Source organism: Podarcis erhardii (genome assembly GCF_964252035.2).
Source record: "Podarcis erhardii genome assembly, chromosome: 15".
Lineage (NCBI taxonomy): Eukaryota > Metazoa > Chordata > Lepidosauria > Squamata > Lacertidae > Podarcis > Podarcis erhardii.
The window spans coordinates 40,180,168-40,197,391 of NC_138505.1; the positions used below are offsets into that span (position 1 = coordinate 40,180,168).

At 43.3% G+C, this 17,224-nt stretch overlaps 1 protein-coding gene across 8 annotated transcripts in view; it reads right to left on the reverse strand.

Annotated features, from left to right (window-relative positions):
* Positions 1-17,224, reverse strand: part of PITPNM2 (phosphatidylinositol transfer protein membrane associated 2) — a 186,349-nt gene that overhangs the window by 72,673 nt on the left and 96,452 nt on the right. For 7 of the 8 annotated variants that reach the window (XM_081841586.1, XM_081841583.1, XM_081841582.1 and 4 more), the window contains 2 exons: positions 1,842-2,056; positions 1,013-1,134 (listed from right to left, as the gene is read on the reverse strand). In XM_081841586.1, coding sequence (XP_081697712.1) covers positions 1,013-1,134; positions 1,842-2,056 — 337 coding nt within the window. Of the gene's footprint in view, positions 1-1,012; positions 1,135-1,841; positions 2,057-6,179; positions 6,197-17,224 lie in introns of those variants that run through there. The other variant, XM_081841584.1, reaches the window with a different exon arrangement.

The window sequence follows — 17,224 nt, forward strand, 5'->3', positions numbered from 1 at the left end:
TTTCCATCTATCTCCCAACTTTCCACTGTAGAATTTGATGTGTATGCCCCTCAGGGCAGCAGCTTGCTTTTTGCATATGCTAAAGCACCATGCACATTGGCACTATAATATGCCCTGCACTGAGTTAAACAATTGCTCAATCTAGGGATGAGAAACCTCAGGCTTAGGGGATGAATGCAGTTCCCTGACCTCTGTCCCTGGCCCTCCTGAGCACTCCTCATCAATCCAAATTCTTCAGCATTTTAATGCTATTTATCCTAATAAACACATTTTTGGAAAGTATTCTTTTGCATTTTATCCATATATTCCATATAAAAATAGAACTTCATGAGTCAAACACATAAAAACTGCAGGGTTCCATCCTAGGCCCATTGCTGTTCATTTCTTTTTTTAAAAAATAAACAACTTATATGAAGGAATTGAGGGAATGCTCATCAATTTTGCAGATGACACCAAACTGGGAGGGGTAGCTAATGCAACAGAAGACAGAAGTCAAGATGAGCTTCTCCTTAATAGATTGGAGAACTGGGCCCACACTAACAAAATGTATTTCAATAGGGACAAAATTAAGGTCATTTAGTCAGGAAGAATCAGCTGCACAAATATAAAACATCTGGCTTATCAGTAGTACATATGAAAAGGATCCAGGGGTCTTAGTAGATCACACACTTAACATGAGTCAACATGAGTGTGATGCAGCAGCAAAAAAAGCTAATGCTATTCTAGGCTGCATCAACAGAATTCCAGCAACCCATTCAACAGAAGTCATACTCCTGCCCTATTCTGCCTTGCTCAGACCACACCTGGAGTCCTGTGTCCAGTTCTGGGAGCCATGATAAAGGGTCTGAAAAGCAAGTCTTATGAGGAATGGTTGAGGGAGTTGGGTATGCTGAGTCTGGAAAAGGAGAGACTGAGAGGAGATAGCCATCTTCAAACATATAAACGGTTTACATGCACACACAGGCAACTGTTAGGCAGAATGAAAGATTGGGAGTGGGAAGAAAATACTCACCAAGAACGGTCTGCCTTTTCTCTGCAGGGGAAAGGTTGAAGACGTTGGCTTGCTCTCCTGAGTCAGATATGTAATAGGTTTCAATATCAATAGAGAACTTCTCCACAAATGGGCACGTATACCTGAGAAAGAAATAGCATCAGGGAAGCTTAACCTAAAGCTTCTTCACACCAAAGTGCTTCAAAAAATAATGTGAACACCCACATAAATACAGGTGCTTTTCTTCCAGAAGAGAGGGGGGGGAGCCTCAATGACTTATAGTGTAGCACAGATTTCATTAGCATCTTAGTTTTCATAAGATGAACATCCAGAGTTTGCTACCTTGGCAAAAATATATTATTTTAGAAAATATACTACTTTAATGAATGTATATACTTTTGTGCACACTTTCCCCCAAAAGAGCATTTTATACACAATATTTGGTGGAGAACTGCACAACAAAATTAAAAGTGAGAATTTTGAAGAACAATTGAGTTTTGAATCACACATTGGTTTGAGAAGTGCAAATTAGATAATTTCTCATTAAAATGCAAAAAATTGAAGTTCTACCCTCATTCTCAGGCACCACTGCTACTTTTGGCAAAGTTAGACAACTCCTTTAGCATAAGCCAAATATCAACACGTGCACATGCCCTTGAATCCATGTGTGGTGAAGGTTAATTAAAACAACAACAAGGAGGGTGTTTATTTTACCTGTTATCTTCAAATCTCCATTTTACAAAATGGGACTTTTTGTGGCCTATCTACCACACAGAGCTGTTGTTAATACAAGCCAATGTCAACTGTTAAGTGAGCTACAGAAATGAAAAGCTATTATAAGAGGTAGTACCTTGTCCTTGTATAAGGATACGCATTCCATGACTCCTCCTCAACTCTTAAAGCTGCCTTTGGCAGTATAGACCGAAACCAACTGGGGATATGCATACCAATATGGTATACTTTGTGGGTATACTGCCCATTGCCACCAGGACCATCTGTATATGGTCTGTTTTCCAAAATCTCTACACCACTGCCTTCACCACATGTCTCTTCTCGGCTCTTTTTCTGAAATTACAAAATAAAACAGGGTGAGCAGATTCAACATTGCCCCATGCTAAATCAATCGAGACCTGCCATCAGGTACCACAGTGGTAAATCAGGATCTTCAGAGCTGTTTAGTTAGCCATATCACCAAGGCAGACCTCTTGGTTTAGCTTCGCCTCCTCGCCTGACTCCATCTTCATCCCCACCTGCAACAAGCATTTACTTATACATACTGTAACTGTATTTGTTCACACCCATCCACTGTTACTCCTACTTTTGACCATCTCTGTTCTCTTTCCATTGCCAACATTGTAAGCTCCTTGGGGCGAGGATCTGGGTTTGTTTATTTTTTGTTTATGGGTAAATGTGTGTGCATTAGAGTAAGGTTGAATATTGCTTCTCCACATTTTAAAATGACCATTCATGTCCTGCAAAAGTGGTGGGACCTTTTGGGGGGGTGGAATCAGGAGATCCCTATTGCCCTCAAAAAGTTAGTGTTTCCAGAGTACCCTGAGAAGAAGGATTGCTTGTTAAAGAGCTCTGGCAGTTCTGATTTCTGAGGCTATTTTCCTTAAGAATGCAAATTTCTAGCTCTTAGGGCTGCAAAGATAGGCTACAATGTGCTGCCTCATGAAATCTCAGGTGCCAAAGGGGTGGCTGAATAAGGGAGAAACTACCTGAGATATTGGTGATCTCCTGTCTCCCAGGGTTTTGCCGGCACAGACACATAATGGCCATGTCAGGTGAAGGGAGAGCCGCAAGAATGACACAGGAGACTGGTGTTGGGTTGAATTAGGCTACAACTTTATTGGTTACAGGAAAGAGTAGGTTTGGCTAAGGCATTGGGGATCTGGCAGCCCACCTGCTACCTGATAGGAACCTGGTGGGATCAAACCTGTGCTGGGGAGTCGCCTCCAACATGGATTGGATGCCATGATCCTGCACGGGCCACCGTTGGGACTCCCAGACAGAGTCACCCCTCCTGGACCCCTCTAACGGAGTCACCCCTTGTGACTAAGGATCCACCCCAGTGCCTTATCTGCACAAGTTGTGGTGGTTGCTATGAGGTAGGTGAAAACCTGCAAGGCAGCCAATTTGCTTGAAGGAGAAAAATCCTCCCTGGCCCTGAATACGGTGACCGAATAAACCACAGCAAGGTCCATAGGCAATTTGCCAGCTTCCCCCCCCCCAAGTGGGCCCCTAAAGACTGGGTGGGTGGAAAATCCCAGGTTAACAGACCCTTAAATAGGCTGGGGATGGGCTGCTCCCAGCCCCCAGCCCCTGCCTCAGATTGGCTGAGTGGGCACTGCCTGCCCTCACCTGTGGGCCTGACAGAAGATGGTGGCCTCCATGGACCCACCACAACTGTGCCATGTAGCAACGGCCACCAATCTGGAGTCCCAGATGAGTAGATATTTCTTTTTTAAAGCATCCATTCAGATAGTGACTGTAGAGCTGGGGGAGGTTAATTAAACTTTCCCCCTCTGCTCCGTTTTCTGCATAGTATATCGTTACCAGATTTTTTCAATGGATCCAGGGACCCCTCTTTTAAAAAAAATATTCATGCTTTATTATCCATAATTAAAAAGTAGAGACATCACCTTGCCAACAAAGGTCCGTATAGTAAAAGTTATGGTTTTCCCAGTAGTGATGTATGGAAGTGAGAGCTGGACCATAAAGAAGGCTGATCGCCGAAGAATTGATGCTTTTGAATTATGGTGCTGGAGGAGACTCTTGAGAGTCCCATGGACTGCAAGAAGATCAAACGTATCCATTCTTAAGGAAATCAGCCCTGAGTGCTCACTGGAAGGACAGATCCTGAAGCTGAGGCTCCAATACTTTGGCCACCTCATGAGAAGAGAAGACTCCCTGGAAAAGTCCCTGATGTTGGGAAAGATGGAGGGCACAAGGAGAAGGGGACGACAGAGGACGAGATGGTTGGACAGTGTTCTCGAAGCTACAAACATGGATCTGACCAAACTGCGGGAGGCAGTGGAAGACAGGAGTGCCTGGCGTGCTCTGGTCCAGGGGGTCACCAAGAGTCGGACACGACTAAGCGACTAAACAACAACAACAATGGAGGCACAAGGGGTTCATAATCCACACTAAGACGAGCTATGGACAGGCCCTTAGAAGTTTTGCCCTGGTGTAATATTATATTCCTGTCATTTAGAAGCACCGCTTCCATCCAGGGGCAAATGTAGACTTTATTTCACCTGGGTCAAAGACCCAGTTTGGCACACACATTTGTGTACATACACACATAGGCAAGGGGCCTGAATGACACCCCTCCCGGAGGCTCTATCTGGGGCAAAAAACCCAGCTAGCCACTCTCCCCCGGTAATTGTGGCACTGCTTCCACCAACACAACAATTTCAGCTTGAGTTGGCTTTTGTAGACCTGCTGGATAGCTGTGAAATGGATATTCTGCTGATTTGACATATAAAAGTATACTATATTTTTTTATTGCTAAAATTCATAATTGCCTCCTCCCACAGATATTACACTGACATCCATCCACATAAGTTGCTAGCAGAGCCCCAAGCTCCTTCCCAAGAGGCCCTCTCATGGGTATTCTCTGTTTTCTCAGAATACACAGTTATACACATATTTTTTTCCAGTCACACTCATCTCATGATAAAAGAATCACATAATTCTAGAGTTGGAAGGGACCCCTGAGGGTCATCTAGTTTAACCCTCTGCAGTGCAGGAATCTCAATAAAAGGTCTCCCATCCAATGTGAAACCATACCAGACCCTGCTTAGCTTTGCAAACGTGCCAGCAGTTTTATTGCTGCGCCCATTCCTACCCATGATGCCCTCCTGAATTGAGGATTCCGCTCCAGTTCTGCAGAGCTGTCCCCTTCTCACCCCACTGCTACTTCCTGAACAATGGATGATAAGGTGCCCTTGCGCTAACCACAAGGCCACATGTCCTCTGCAGAGGTATCTCCCCACTCTTGAGAAACCCCAGAACCCCAAATTCCCAGACAACTTCCTCTAACCTACTACTACGCACTCGGTTTCCAAATCCCTTTTCGGGAGCCAAGATTAATTTTACTTATTTCCAGCAGGCCAGAATGCTTGCAGCTGGGATTTCAGAGTGCAAGCTCCCCTCCCAGCAAACCAAGACTTTACTCAGCAGTGCCAGCCAACCTCTGATTCCCTTCTGCAACTTGCACGGAGGGCGCGGGGCTTACCCCACCACCCAATCTCCCCGCATACTCTCTTCTGACTTTTTTAAAAAGAGTCATGGAAGACAGAAACTGTCCAGAACGCATCTGTCTTTGGGACTGAGGAGGCGCCAGTCAGCAGCTGCTGCAGGCAGAAGAGGAGGAGGCAAAAAATAAAAAAGAAGAGCCTTCTGATGGTGAAGAGAGAACTCCCAGGCTCGGATCGAGATCAGCGGGATCATCAGCCGGGAGCGCCGGCGCCCCCCGACTCCCAAGTGTACCCCAAGCCTGGGGGAAGGGGGGTGAGCTCCACTTTGCCGGTAGTGCTGGTAAAGCCCCATACAGCTCATCCTCTCTCCTGCCTGCCTCCCTCCTCCAGCTGGGAGTACGGGGGCAACAGCGCACGTGACACAACGAGTGTCACCCTCGTCAGGATGGCACCCGGAGCACGCGGCACTTGCCTCTGCTGCCACTGCCACGTTTCCAGGGGACAATGAATGAAATCCAGGGACATTCTGGGGATGGAATTTGTCCAGTGACAGATTTGCAAATCTGGGGACTGTCCCGGGGAAACGGGGATGTCTGGTAACCGCCAGCATAGTATCTGTAAGTTTACTCCCATGGAGCACATAGCGCCGGGGGGCTTGCTTTTAATTGGAAAAATGTTTCATGGAAAATAATCAAGTCACACCCCTTTCAGTACTGTGATCTATGATTCCGCCAGCTACTATGAATTTAAAACACCACCACCATAAGAACCCTAATCATGTTCTCTCATGCTATGTCAAGTTGCTCCCTAAAATTCACCATAATCCATAACTTTGCTGCTGTGAGTCCTGGCATCCCTAGCTGATGCCATCAGATGTTGCCCCATCTAGAGGAAGACATGGGTTGTTATGTGGAGTGCCCTCTCTTGCTTCTAGGACGAAGGCAGCTTTCCTACAAATTGAGCCCTTACAGGTGGATATATACCTTGGCTCTGCCACTCCTGTTGACCCTTCATGGTGATAAAAAAGACAGAAAGCTAGCACAAAGTTAAGAGACAAGAGAATGTGTCTTTCTTGAAACATCCTGAGGGAAAAGGTTTCATCAACCTGCAAATCCAGTTTGGAATTTGGAATCTAATTTTTGATCGTGCCTACCTACTCTAATTATAAGGGAAAATCCAGTCATCCTCCCAGTGCCCATCAAAAAATTTCTAGGGCAGATGGTGACACAGATCTATCCTGGCTAAAATAATAGCATTAAATTACTTGTAACGGGGAACCCAAAGGAGCAGATGCGCTATGATTAGCAAGAATGACAGTTACTTAAAGGCTCTTATTAAAATAAATCTCTGGGAATAAACATGGAATGGGACATAGCACATGACCTCATGTAAGCAGTTATGGAAAAACAATTCTGGTGGATGTCATTGAAGCATCACACATCCCTGCTGGTATCACCAGCTCTTCACAACAGAAAATGAAAAGCCACAAACAGCTGAACAAAAACAGATTGTGTCATAGTCTTTTGGATCCACTTCAGCCTTTCCTCCAACTAAATATGCAGGTCAAGGAGGGAGCCCCAATTAAATAGACAAGTCACTAAGGGGGTTCTAATGGCCCCTGTTATTCTGGTATATTGCAGAAGCACAATAAAGAATTTATATGGCTGCCAATTACAGCTTTCCAGGATGTTTCCACACAGTAGTACTCAAATACTTGCACACTGTTTTGTGACATTTTGTTTGTATGAATTTTGGAAATTTTCTTAAGGGCCAACATGGCTACCTTTACTTTTATGCGACACACTTTCTATAAAGAGATTTAGTAGGGTATAATAACTTCCCCGAGTATTCTGTAACAAGCACTTCCAAATTCTCTCACAAATATGACTTTATTGGAGATGTTCTCTGTGTGGGAGCCTGTGGAATGTTTTCGCCTGGCACCTAAAGATATGCAACAAAGGTGTCAGCTGAACCTCCCTGGGGAGAGCATTCTACAAGTGGGGAGCCACTGCAGAAAAGGCCCATTCTCATGTTGCCACCCCCTGGACCTCCATACCCACCAAATGTCCCATTTTAAGAGGGGCACTCCAGATCACAGAAGCTAATCCTGGCTTCTGTTTGAATCCTGGAATGTCCCATTATTTGTACTGGACCAAAATATGCTCTGGTATTCTGGCACAAGTCAGCAGGATTGCACCAGAGCTGGCATGACCCTGCTGACGAGTGTCAGAGTGCCTTCCAGTCCAGCGCTCTGGCAATCATCAGCAGGGGCACGCCAAAGTGTCTTCTGGTCCAGCGCTCTGGCACAACTCTGCTGACGATCGCAAAAGTGCTGGACCAGAAGGCATGCCCCTCCTAGCGTCCCAATTTTGGGATGAAAATGGACCTCTCATGGGGGAGATACATAAAGAAGAGCCTCAGATGATGATCACAGGGACTGCAGTAGTTCATATGGCGAGAGGCAGTCCTTGAGGTCCTGAGTTGTTTAAGGCTTTATAGATCAAAACCAGCTAGCAGCCTGTGCAGTTGGGCCAGGATTGGCATTATATGCTTAACCCATCTTGCCCGGTGAGTAACCTGGAGGCCCAAGTCTGCTGCACCTGATATTTCTGAACCATCTTCAGAGACAGTGCCACATATAACGCATTGCAGTCATTTCCCCAAGATTAACTGGGGAAAGGGACTAAAGGTAATTGGCTTTTAAATTAAATAGGATCAGGAACTAAGTTTTATCTGGTAGCCTTATGCAAACCTGTGCAACTGTCAACTAAAGAGATAGTAACCTTATTACAACAAATATAAGTCTTAATGGAGCACTAATAAATCAAAGTATAGTATTAGCTTTATCATACCTTTGTAGTTTATAATAAATAAATAATATATTGTTACCTTTATTAAATTAGGTTGAGTTTGAACATCTAAACTACCACAGCTGCTGGAATATAGCTAATGGTGCTGGAAAACAATAAATTATAGACATTTGATTGTAGCGATTAAAAGAAGAATCAACAGCGGCAAATACAGGCAGAGAACCAGCTTTTAAAGAAATAGGTGGCTCTTTCCACACAACCACCACATTTTTGTGGTTTCATCAAACTGGTTAAGGACACTTCTGAAAACAGCTGCATTTATATCATTATGGGTGGAATGATTGCATGTTGTTGCAGATTTGAAATGTATTCAGGGGAGGAATACACGTTAGAAAATATTGTTTATTGGAATAGAGAAGTCTGGGTTCAATCCCTTCTTAACTATGAATCTCGCTGCTCACTATATCAAACCTAAACCTACCTCACAGGGCTGATGGGAAAATAAAATCAGGAAACCTGAACTACCCTGTAAAATGGAAATGCTAGCTTTGTTTGCAGGCTTACAATCAAAAGACAAAGCGAGGGAGAAATGAAAGGGGAAGGGAAGTCACTTGGGAAACCTAGGATTAAAATGCACTTAAATGTAGTAAGAAAAGAGAGCTGCACAAACCCGGGGAGATAATAGCTGAGCCAGGCATTTGCCTAGATTTTAAACCAGATGAAAATAATTGTTCTCCCGTTTACTGTAGATTACAGCGTACAGAGCAACCTTTCAAAGGTAGTCAAGTTAGACAACATTTACAATCAGCACAGCACTTTTGTTTCCATGGATCGCTGAGATGTATTTTGCTTCAAATGAAAGGCTTGCAGCCTTGCGCCGATATATAATCCAAAGTCTCACAGCAATATACTCACGAAATAAAACCTGTTGCTTATAAATAGCCAAGTCACAACAACATAAAGGCTGTTTGGTAAGAAAGTCCTTGCGGTGCAAGAATCATAAGCAAGGTCAAGGCCGTCTTAAGTATATCCGGCACCGTGGTGCAAAGATTCCTCCCGCTGCCCCCCCCGGCCCCCGTTTCCCAGAGTTGCTGACCTTTTTACAGCGCTGCCGGCAGCTTTGCGGGGCTGGAGGAGACAGGCAGCGGCTGGAGGGCGGCTCCTCCAGTGGGGAAGAGGCGGAGGCTTTGGGTGCGGTGCTGCTTCAGCGAGGCAGGCAAGGGTGGTCGGCCAATTGGTGCCAAAGAAAGATAGAACGTTTTTTATGTATGCCACAACAGCAGCAAGAATACGTATTGCAAAGTACTGGAAGACGCAAGACCTACCTACCAGGGAAGAATGGCAGATGAAACTGATGGACTACATGGAAATGGCGGAAGTGACTGGTAGAATCCGAGACCAGGGAGAAGAGTCGATGGAAGAAGATTGGAAAAAAATTAAAGTATATTTAAAAAAATATTGTAAAATTAATGAATGTTAGAAAGATGCTGGAGTGAATTTACATGGTCTGAGCAGAAAGGTTGTAAAGAATTAAGTTAAATTGGATTGTGAATGGGTTAAAGTGAAAAATTCAAGGTTAAATTGTGTTAAGATAAATTTATGGAACAAAATTTGAGAAAGAGGGAAAGGACTTGCTGAAACAATTATGAATTAGAATACAAAAAGGGAGGTGTGAGGAAGTCAAGGAAATAAGTAAATGAAGGATAAAGATACGAAAATACTGGATGTTAGTGTTTTTTAAATGTTATTGTTATTGTTTAGTTGTATTGTTTTTCGTTTTTCTTTTTAGTATTGTATCTTCTTTATAGTTTTGAAGTATTGTAATTCCCTCCCCCTCTTATTATTATTGTCTGTTTCTCTTTTATTTGTAATTGTTAAACCTTAATAAATATTTTATTAAAAAAAAAAAGGGTGGCGAGCTGATGCTGGGAGGTGGTGTGCCCAGCCTCCGTCTCTTCCCTGGCGCCCTTGCCACGGTGGCCACGGCAGGCGGAGACTCCAGGCACGGTGCTGCTTGGGCGCAGCATGGCGGAGATGGGTGAGGGCAGTGAGCTGATGCTGTGAGGCGCCTTGTCCAGCCTCCGCCTCTTCCATGCCGCCCTCCAGAACTTGGTGCCCTGGCGTCACTTGCCTCTATGGGCAAGACACCCCTGAGCAAGGTGTCAACCCAAAGATCAAAAACTTTTTACAGCCTTGTTGATTCCAATGGAAGAGAGTTAGCTAGTAGGCAAAGGGAGAGACCACTATCTTTCCCTCAGAGCAGAAAGAATTCATAATGCCTGCATAAACATCATACATTTAAAGCACATTTGAAGTAACCTCCTTGCCATATAATCCTGTAGTTTAAGGGTTCTGGGAATTATAGCTCTGTGAGAGGTAAACTACCATTTCCAGGATTCTTTGTGGAAGGGGATGTGCTTTAAATGTACAGTGGACACTCGGGTTGCGAACATGACCCGTGCGGGAGGCACGTTCGTAACCCACAGCATTCACAACCAGCAGTGCCGCGTCTGCGCATGCGCAGGTTGTGATTCAGCACTTCTGCACATGTGCGAGCGCCAAAACCCGGAAGTAACCCATTCCGGTACTTCCGGGTTCGGCGCGGTGTGCAACCCGAAAACACGCAACCTGAAGTGTCTGTAACCCAAGGTATGATAGTACTGTTCGTACAAAGCCTGTTAGCATTGACCTCTGGACTGCCAGTTTCCTACCTGTCTCCCTTCCTCAAATTGCCAGCTGTTGCCAACAAGGCTCAGCTCTGTCACTTAGAAAGTCTGCTAGTAGCCAGCTGCTTCAAAAGCTGCTGCTTCTGCATGGTACCCAGCCTCAGTCCCTGCCTATGTATTTTCAGCTGCTTTCTCATTGTGTTGGCCTTTCAACTAAGTGAATATGGCAACCAGGTACGCTGGCTTGCCCCCGTGATTGAGGGGGCAGGCGCTGCATGCTGTGCATGCACATGTAATGTGACGATGTGAGCACACCACGAGGTGTGTGAGAGTGACATGAGCACATTTCACAGTGTGTACACATCATCATGGAATATTGAGGCCTAGAAAACTGGGGAAAGGGCGGGTGCCCCTGAGGCCACCAATGCTGCTTATAGCCACCCACATCCCTGTCTAAGGGCTAAAGCTATATTCTCCATCAAAATTGTGAGTTTTGATAAGAAGTTAATGGTCCTAGACATCCTTTGCCATCTGTCAATATCCTTCTTGGTGTATGGCATTCATTAATAACCAAAGAGTCAATGAAAGTTGTTTGGAAATAACTGTTCTGTACTTCTGAGCAAGAATTCTGAGCATAAGGGCAGTACTATTATTTTTAGCACATAATGGAAACAATGTTCCTGTTGACACAACTTCAGATTGCTTTGGCCTTGTAAGCTACAGCAGCACATGACTAGCACATGGCTAACTCATGCTCACTTTGTTATCTGCTATATTGACCTTGAATTCTTACTAAGAAGTGCTGCTCCCCCATGTTTTGAACTTCTAAATTGGACTGTTCTCTTCTGTGACATTTTGGATTCACCCTTGCTCCATTTCTTTGTGCACAGACCCACACCGTGCATTTGAAGAACATCCAACACACCTGACTTTCCCCAAAGAATCATGGGAACTGTAGTTTGCTAAGGGTCCAGGGAATTGAAACTAAGTAAGAGGAACCTACAGTTCCCAGGATTCTTTGGGGGAAGCATGTGCTTTTAATGTATATTGGGTGTGCTTTAAATGTATGGAGTAGATCTGCCCTCTAAGGTACTATCTGCCCAGCTTCTAAGGTTCATTTCAGAACACAAGTATAACCTTTATCATAGTAAACGTAAGAATTTTCCTTGTACCAGGTCAAATTGGTAATAAAATTCATAAAGCCATGACTATCTACCTGCCTTCTACCCAACTTTGTACTGCTTCTAAATATTCTCCCTTGATGCTTCACTTCTCTATAGCCCCAGTCATTTCCCTTTTGTATATTTACATGCAATCATCATGTTTTGTCATTGAGTAATTGCAGTGTAAGTGAATGAGTTGACAGGGTACCATAAATTGCTGTCTACTATAATAGGCAAATTTGTGTTTATTACAGAACACAGTTCTGCCATGGGAGGGGGAGCGGAGAGGAGAGAACAATAGGAAAAAAGGTGCCTCATAACATGAAGAGTCTCTCCTCACCACTGAGGTTCTAGGAGTCTCATTTTGGCCACTGAAAACTTCCAACCTGTAACCTGCTCAGAGAACTCTTCCCACACAGACTCATCGGCTGCACATTTTGCCACCAATCCCACCCTGTCTATTGCAAAAAAATCTGGACGCATTCTAAGGCACATTATCAGTTCATGTAGGGCAGTGTTTCCCAACCTTGTGCCTCCAGCTGTTTTTGGACTATAATTCCCATCATCCCTTGCACTGGTCTTGCTAGTCAGGGATGATGGGAGTTGTAGTTCAAAAACAGCTGGAGGCACACTGATGTAGGGTGCTTTCCAAATCTGGAGCCCATGAACTGATAGTATGCCCTGCAACTAGGGATGGAATCCAACATTGCTGTGTAGTGCTTCTGGTTTTACTCCAGAATTGGGCCGGGGGGGGGGGGTGTGTTATTAACACATGTAAGTTTTCAGTCTCTCTTATTCTGCTTCTTTATATTGAATGTTGTTAACTTTTTAACTAATAATGTTCCAGTATTTGTTTCCAATTCCTGCCAATACTCACCTATTAAACACCTTGCTTCAATTAACAAATGGCTAATAAATTCACTTTCTTATTTTACACCCATTTTGTTCAGATATTCCAGAATTATCTATTTGGGATCCAATGGAACTAATATACAAGTATACTGCACTGCCTCAGGGAGGTCTACTCAGGTAGCAAATAAGGCATTGGGTTGGGTCCTTAGCCTAATGAGTACCATACTAAAGAAGTATGGGGTGTGTAGATCTCTATCCGGGAGCCCACAAAGGGGATAATGGGCCATAGCAACCCTCCAAAATGGCGGCCATGGTGGGATTGCCCTGTTGGGTGTAGGTCATAGGATGGCCCCTTAATCCAGGACCGACCCAGCCAATTAATCAATCAGCATGCGGGCTGGTTGACCCAGGATACACACCCAATGCCTTCACCAAAGCCTACTTACAACTGTAGTCAATAAAGTTGTGGCCTATTTTAACCCAATACCAATGTCCTGTGTCTTATTTATCTCCCTTGTCCTGCCCTGTGCTGGCTGAACACTTCCTGCACCTGGAAACCCTCTTTCTTCCATTGCAGAATTAAGGCAGCAAACATGGCATTTCCAAGCAATCTCCATTCCAAGTACTGACCAGACCCAGACCTACTCCTCTTGAGCAAGGTGATTGTATATGTATTTTCAGATCAGGCTCTTGAAGTGCAGATATACATGTAATAGAATCCTATGAGGTATGGACAGTAGCATCCCATAATCATCTGCCATATATTTTGGAAAGTTGCTTGTCTGTTGGCTATGCATATGGACATCTCTTAAAATATCATAATCAAGTTTTGCATGGTTCCCGAGATCAAGGAGGAGGTTTATCTATGCTTGGATACAACTGGGGGCCTTTTGACTCAATAAGGCTTGAAAGACAGAACATTTCAAAATTGCACTGATTTTAACCACTGATGTCAAAACTGCGTTGATTTGTTAGTTTCTCAGAATTCCCGAGCAACACCAGGAAGTTGCTGATTGCTATTAAAGCAGAAAACTGAAGGAAAGTAGGATAGATTGAAATAATAGACTCCTCCTTTCCTCCCCCATTTAGAGCTGCCTCTCCTGGATAGATAGATGGTTGCTCAATGTATTGTAATTGTCTGAAATGCTGGTGTGAGCAAAAGGAAACAGCAACCAGCCAGCCTCAAACACTCCAGTCAGTATGTGCCTGTTGCAACAGTAAGATTTGTGAAGTCTAGCAGCATTTGAGAGGCACGAATAAATGGGATGACAACAGACAGCTAGGCTTTCAGCTTCTTGTGCTGGGAGCTGTAATTAAGTAAAATCTTAAAAACAGAATGCTACTGACACTTATTGACTGAACTACATGCAACTAAGACACAGTTGATTTTCAATTGGTTTTTACATTGCAAGCTCTCTTAGATAACAATAACTCCTACTTGTGCAGCAGCAGTCATTTGCACGCATATACGAGTACCTGTTTTATCCTGGGCTGTCTGTTTCCATGATGTGAGTAAGACCTGGGTATCATTAACCACTTCTTTTGAATCATTCAATCTGACATGCAATTCATTAGGAGCAATACATCTACAGTGCTGTCTGCTTTCTGATGCGGGTATAGAGACAATGACAAAACCAACTATCTTTATGTCACACCAGTTTTCAGTACTTCAAGTGCTCCAGAATTATCAAAGTGAGGGCACTACTGAGGGAGGATTGGAGCAGGTTTATCCTCTCCATATTTTGGACCATCTGCAATTATTTCCTAGGAACACCTGTATTCCAAGTCAATTCACAGACTATTGTTACAAACAAGTAGTCATATGTAATAAATATGCATGTTAAATAAGTCACAACACTGGAACATAGGATACACCTCTTATACTAAGTCAGTTCACTGGTCCATGAACTATGCAGCCAAGATATGTACCTCCTCTATGGAACACCACCAGGATATTAGCTAAAGCCAGTGTGGTCTAGCAGTGGATAAAACACTGGAGGCTCAGGGATTCTGGAGTTCAGATCCCCACTTAGACATAAAACACATCACCACTGGGTGGTTTTTGCCTTGTTGCTCGAAAATGGGCCTGGGTTCAATCCTTGGTACTTTCAGAAGGGGCTAGGAAAGATCTGCCTGAGAGGAGAGTTACTGCTAATCAATGTAGACAGTACTAAACTTGGTGGACTAACAGTCTGGCTCAGCAAAAAGCAGCTTCCTATGTTCCTAAGGCGATTAATTCCCTCTCTATCTCTCTGACTAATTCACAAAGAGTTCTTGTGAAGTTAAAACAGGGTAACTTGAAGGAAGAAAAGGGAACAAAGGAAGTTGCCTTATTTGTACAAGCCACAACAGTCTATATTCAACGATTGTTGCATGTTCTATTTGTAACATAGAAATATATTGGGTTGGTAAAGGTAAAGGCGCTGTGGTCTAAACCACTAAGCCTCTTGGGCTTGCTGATCGAAGGTTGGCAGTTCGAATCTGATGGGGTGAGCTCCTGTTGCTCTGTCCCACTTCCTGCCAACCTAGCAGTTTGAAAGCATACTAGTGCAAGTAGACAAATAGGTACTGCTGCAGCAGGAAGGTAAATGGTGTTTCTGTGCGCTCTGGCTTCCATCACTGTGTTCTGTTGTGCCAGAAGTGGTTTAGTCCTGCTGGCCACATGACCTAGAAAGCTGTCTGTGGAAAAATGCCGGCTCCCTCTGCCTGAAAGTGAGATGAGTGCTGCACCCCATAGTCACCTTAGACTGGACTTAACTGTCCAGGGATCCTTTACCTTTATTTACCTACCTATGTTGGGTTGCATCCAATGTTAGCTCTATTCAAAGCAGACCCAGTGAAATTAGCAGACAAGACTAACTTTTCCATGCATTCTTTTCCATGAATCTATTCTGAAGAAGACTGGCACTGGACACAACCCAATTTGTTTTTATATACATATTGTACATTATGTAGTCTTCCCTGAGTGTAAGAACAGAGAAAACCAGAAACCTAAATAAAATACAATATACAAAAGTATTCACTTCTATTGCCTTCGAAAGCTAATTTAAGGTTTGTTTCATTGCACTCCATCTCTTTACCATTCATCATCACTAATGCAGAAAGATACTGATCAGAATTTAAAACAATGCTTATAGCTCAAAATAAAAAGAATCGTTAAAGGGGATTTCCTTGTTTGTCTGCTAGTTATCATATTCATCTACATTTAAGGTTTACTGCCCCCCCCAGCCTGTTTTTGTTTTAGTTATCCAGCCAGCATCCCGTTATAGACAGAAGCAGCCTTAAGCTCCAGCATCTGTTTCCATAGCAATGGATTTGCATCAGCAACCCAATGGATTTGGTTCAGGCCAGCCTTGGTCAGTTTTCTGCGTAGCACATAAATTGCTAGCACTAATAACAAATTGAATGATGTCACTGGCTACCACACACAAGATCTGTGTACGTCATTTGAGTCAAAACATGTATTTTTTTACATACGACACACAAAAATAAGTTGGATTCCATTTGATCCATGTATGATATATTACTTTAGAAAATGTAATTAATACAAGGAGGTCACTTAGTAAAAACAGGGGATAAACTTGAGAAAGGGCTTAGCCCTTAGAGATTTTAGACTAACCTGGCTACAATTTTAAAAAGTTATGGCAGTTACACAATAGTAGTATGCTTAAACAGATGACTCTTGAAAAATAATGTCAGAATTCCCTTTGATACTGTTATAGATAAATCCAACATATCTCTACCATGGCTACAATATTGTTATATGTATTAAAATTTACCTTTTCTCTATATATGTTTCCAGAATCTTCAGACAGATTAAAATCAGTTGAATAAAAACAAACAAAATAAGGCTGAGTTAACTTTGAAGTTAACTTTGGCTCAATTAGGTGTTAACTTGAAAATAAGTCCATTTTGTGGTGGTGGTGCTGTTATTAAAATGAATGCTGAAAATTTCCAACAGCTTGCTTATTTATTTTTCAAATAATGTGGTGTTCTCCGTTAATGCAGCTTTTGATGCCCTTTCTACTAGTTACAAGTGAAATCCAGTGTGGCCAGCCCAGTTAAACCACCTGGCTGACAAAAACCTGGGGGGGGGGGGAATCCCATTGTTAATACATTGGGTTCAGTGTGCAGGCCAGAAAAATAGAGGAATGACTCACAGATTCCCAAAGGTAATCTCTGACTCTGGGCAGAGGGGGAAAGCATGTACATGTCTGTTGACTCACATTCTTTTTTTAAGAGCAGTGCTTTTTTGGTTAAAAAAATGAGGTTCCGGTACTCATATCTTGATAAAAGTGCTGTGGGTGCCAGTACAGAATGAATGTCATGGAAAGAAAAAGAGAGGTGACAATACTCTAAACTAGTGAGTACTGTCACACACAAAAAGCACTGATTAAGAGTATTATTATTATGGTTTATTTACATGCTGTTTTTCAGCCCCAATCCCCCCCCCCCAACAGTGAACAGCATATTAAAACAAATATATGGTTTACAGTGGAATAAAACACCATTAAAGAAACAAAATACCACTAGTCCA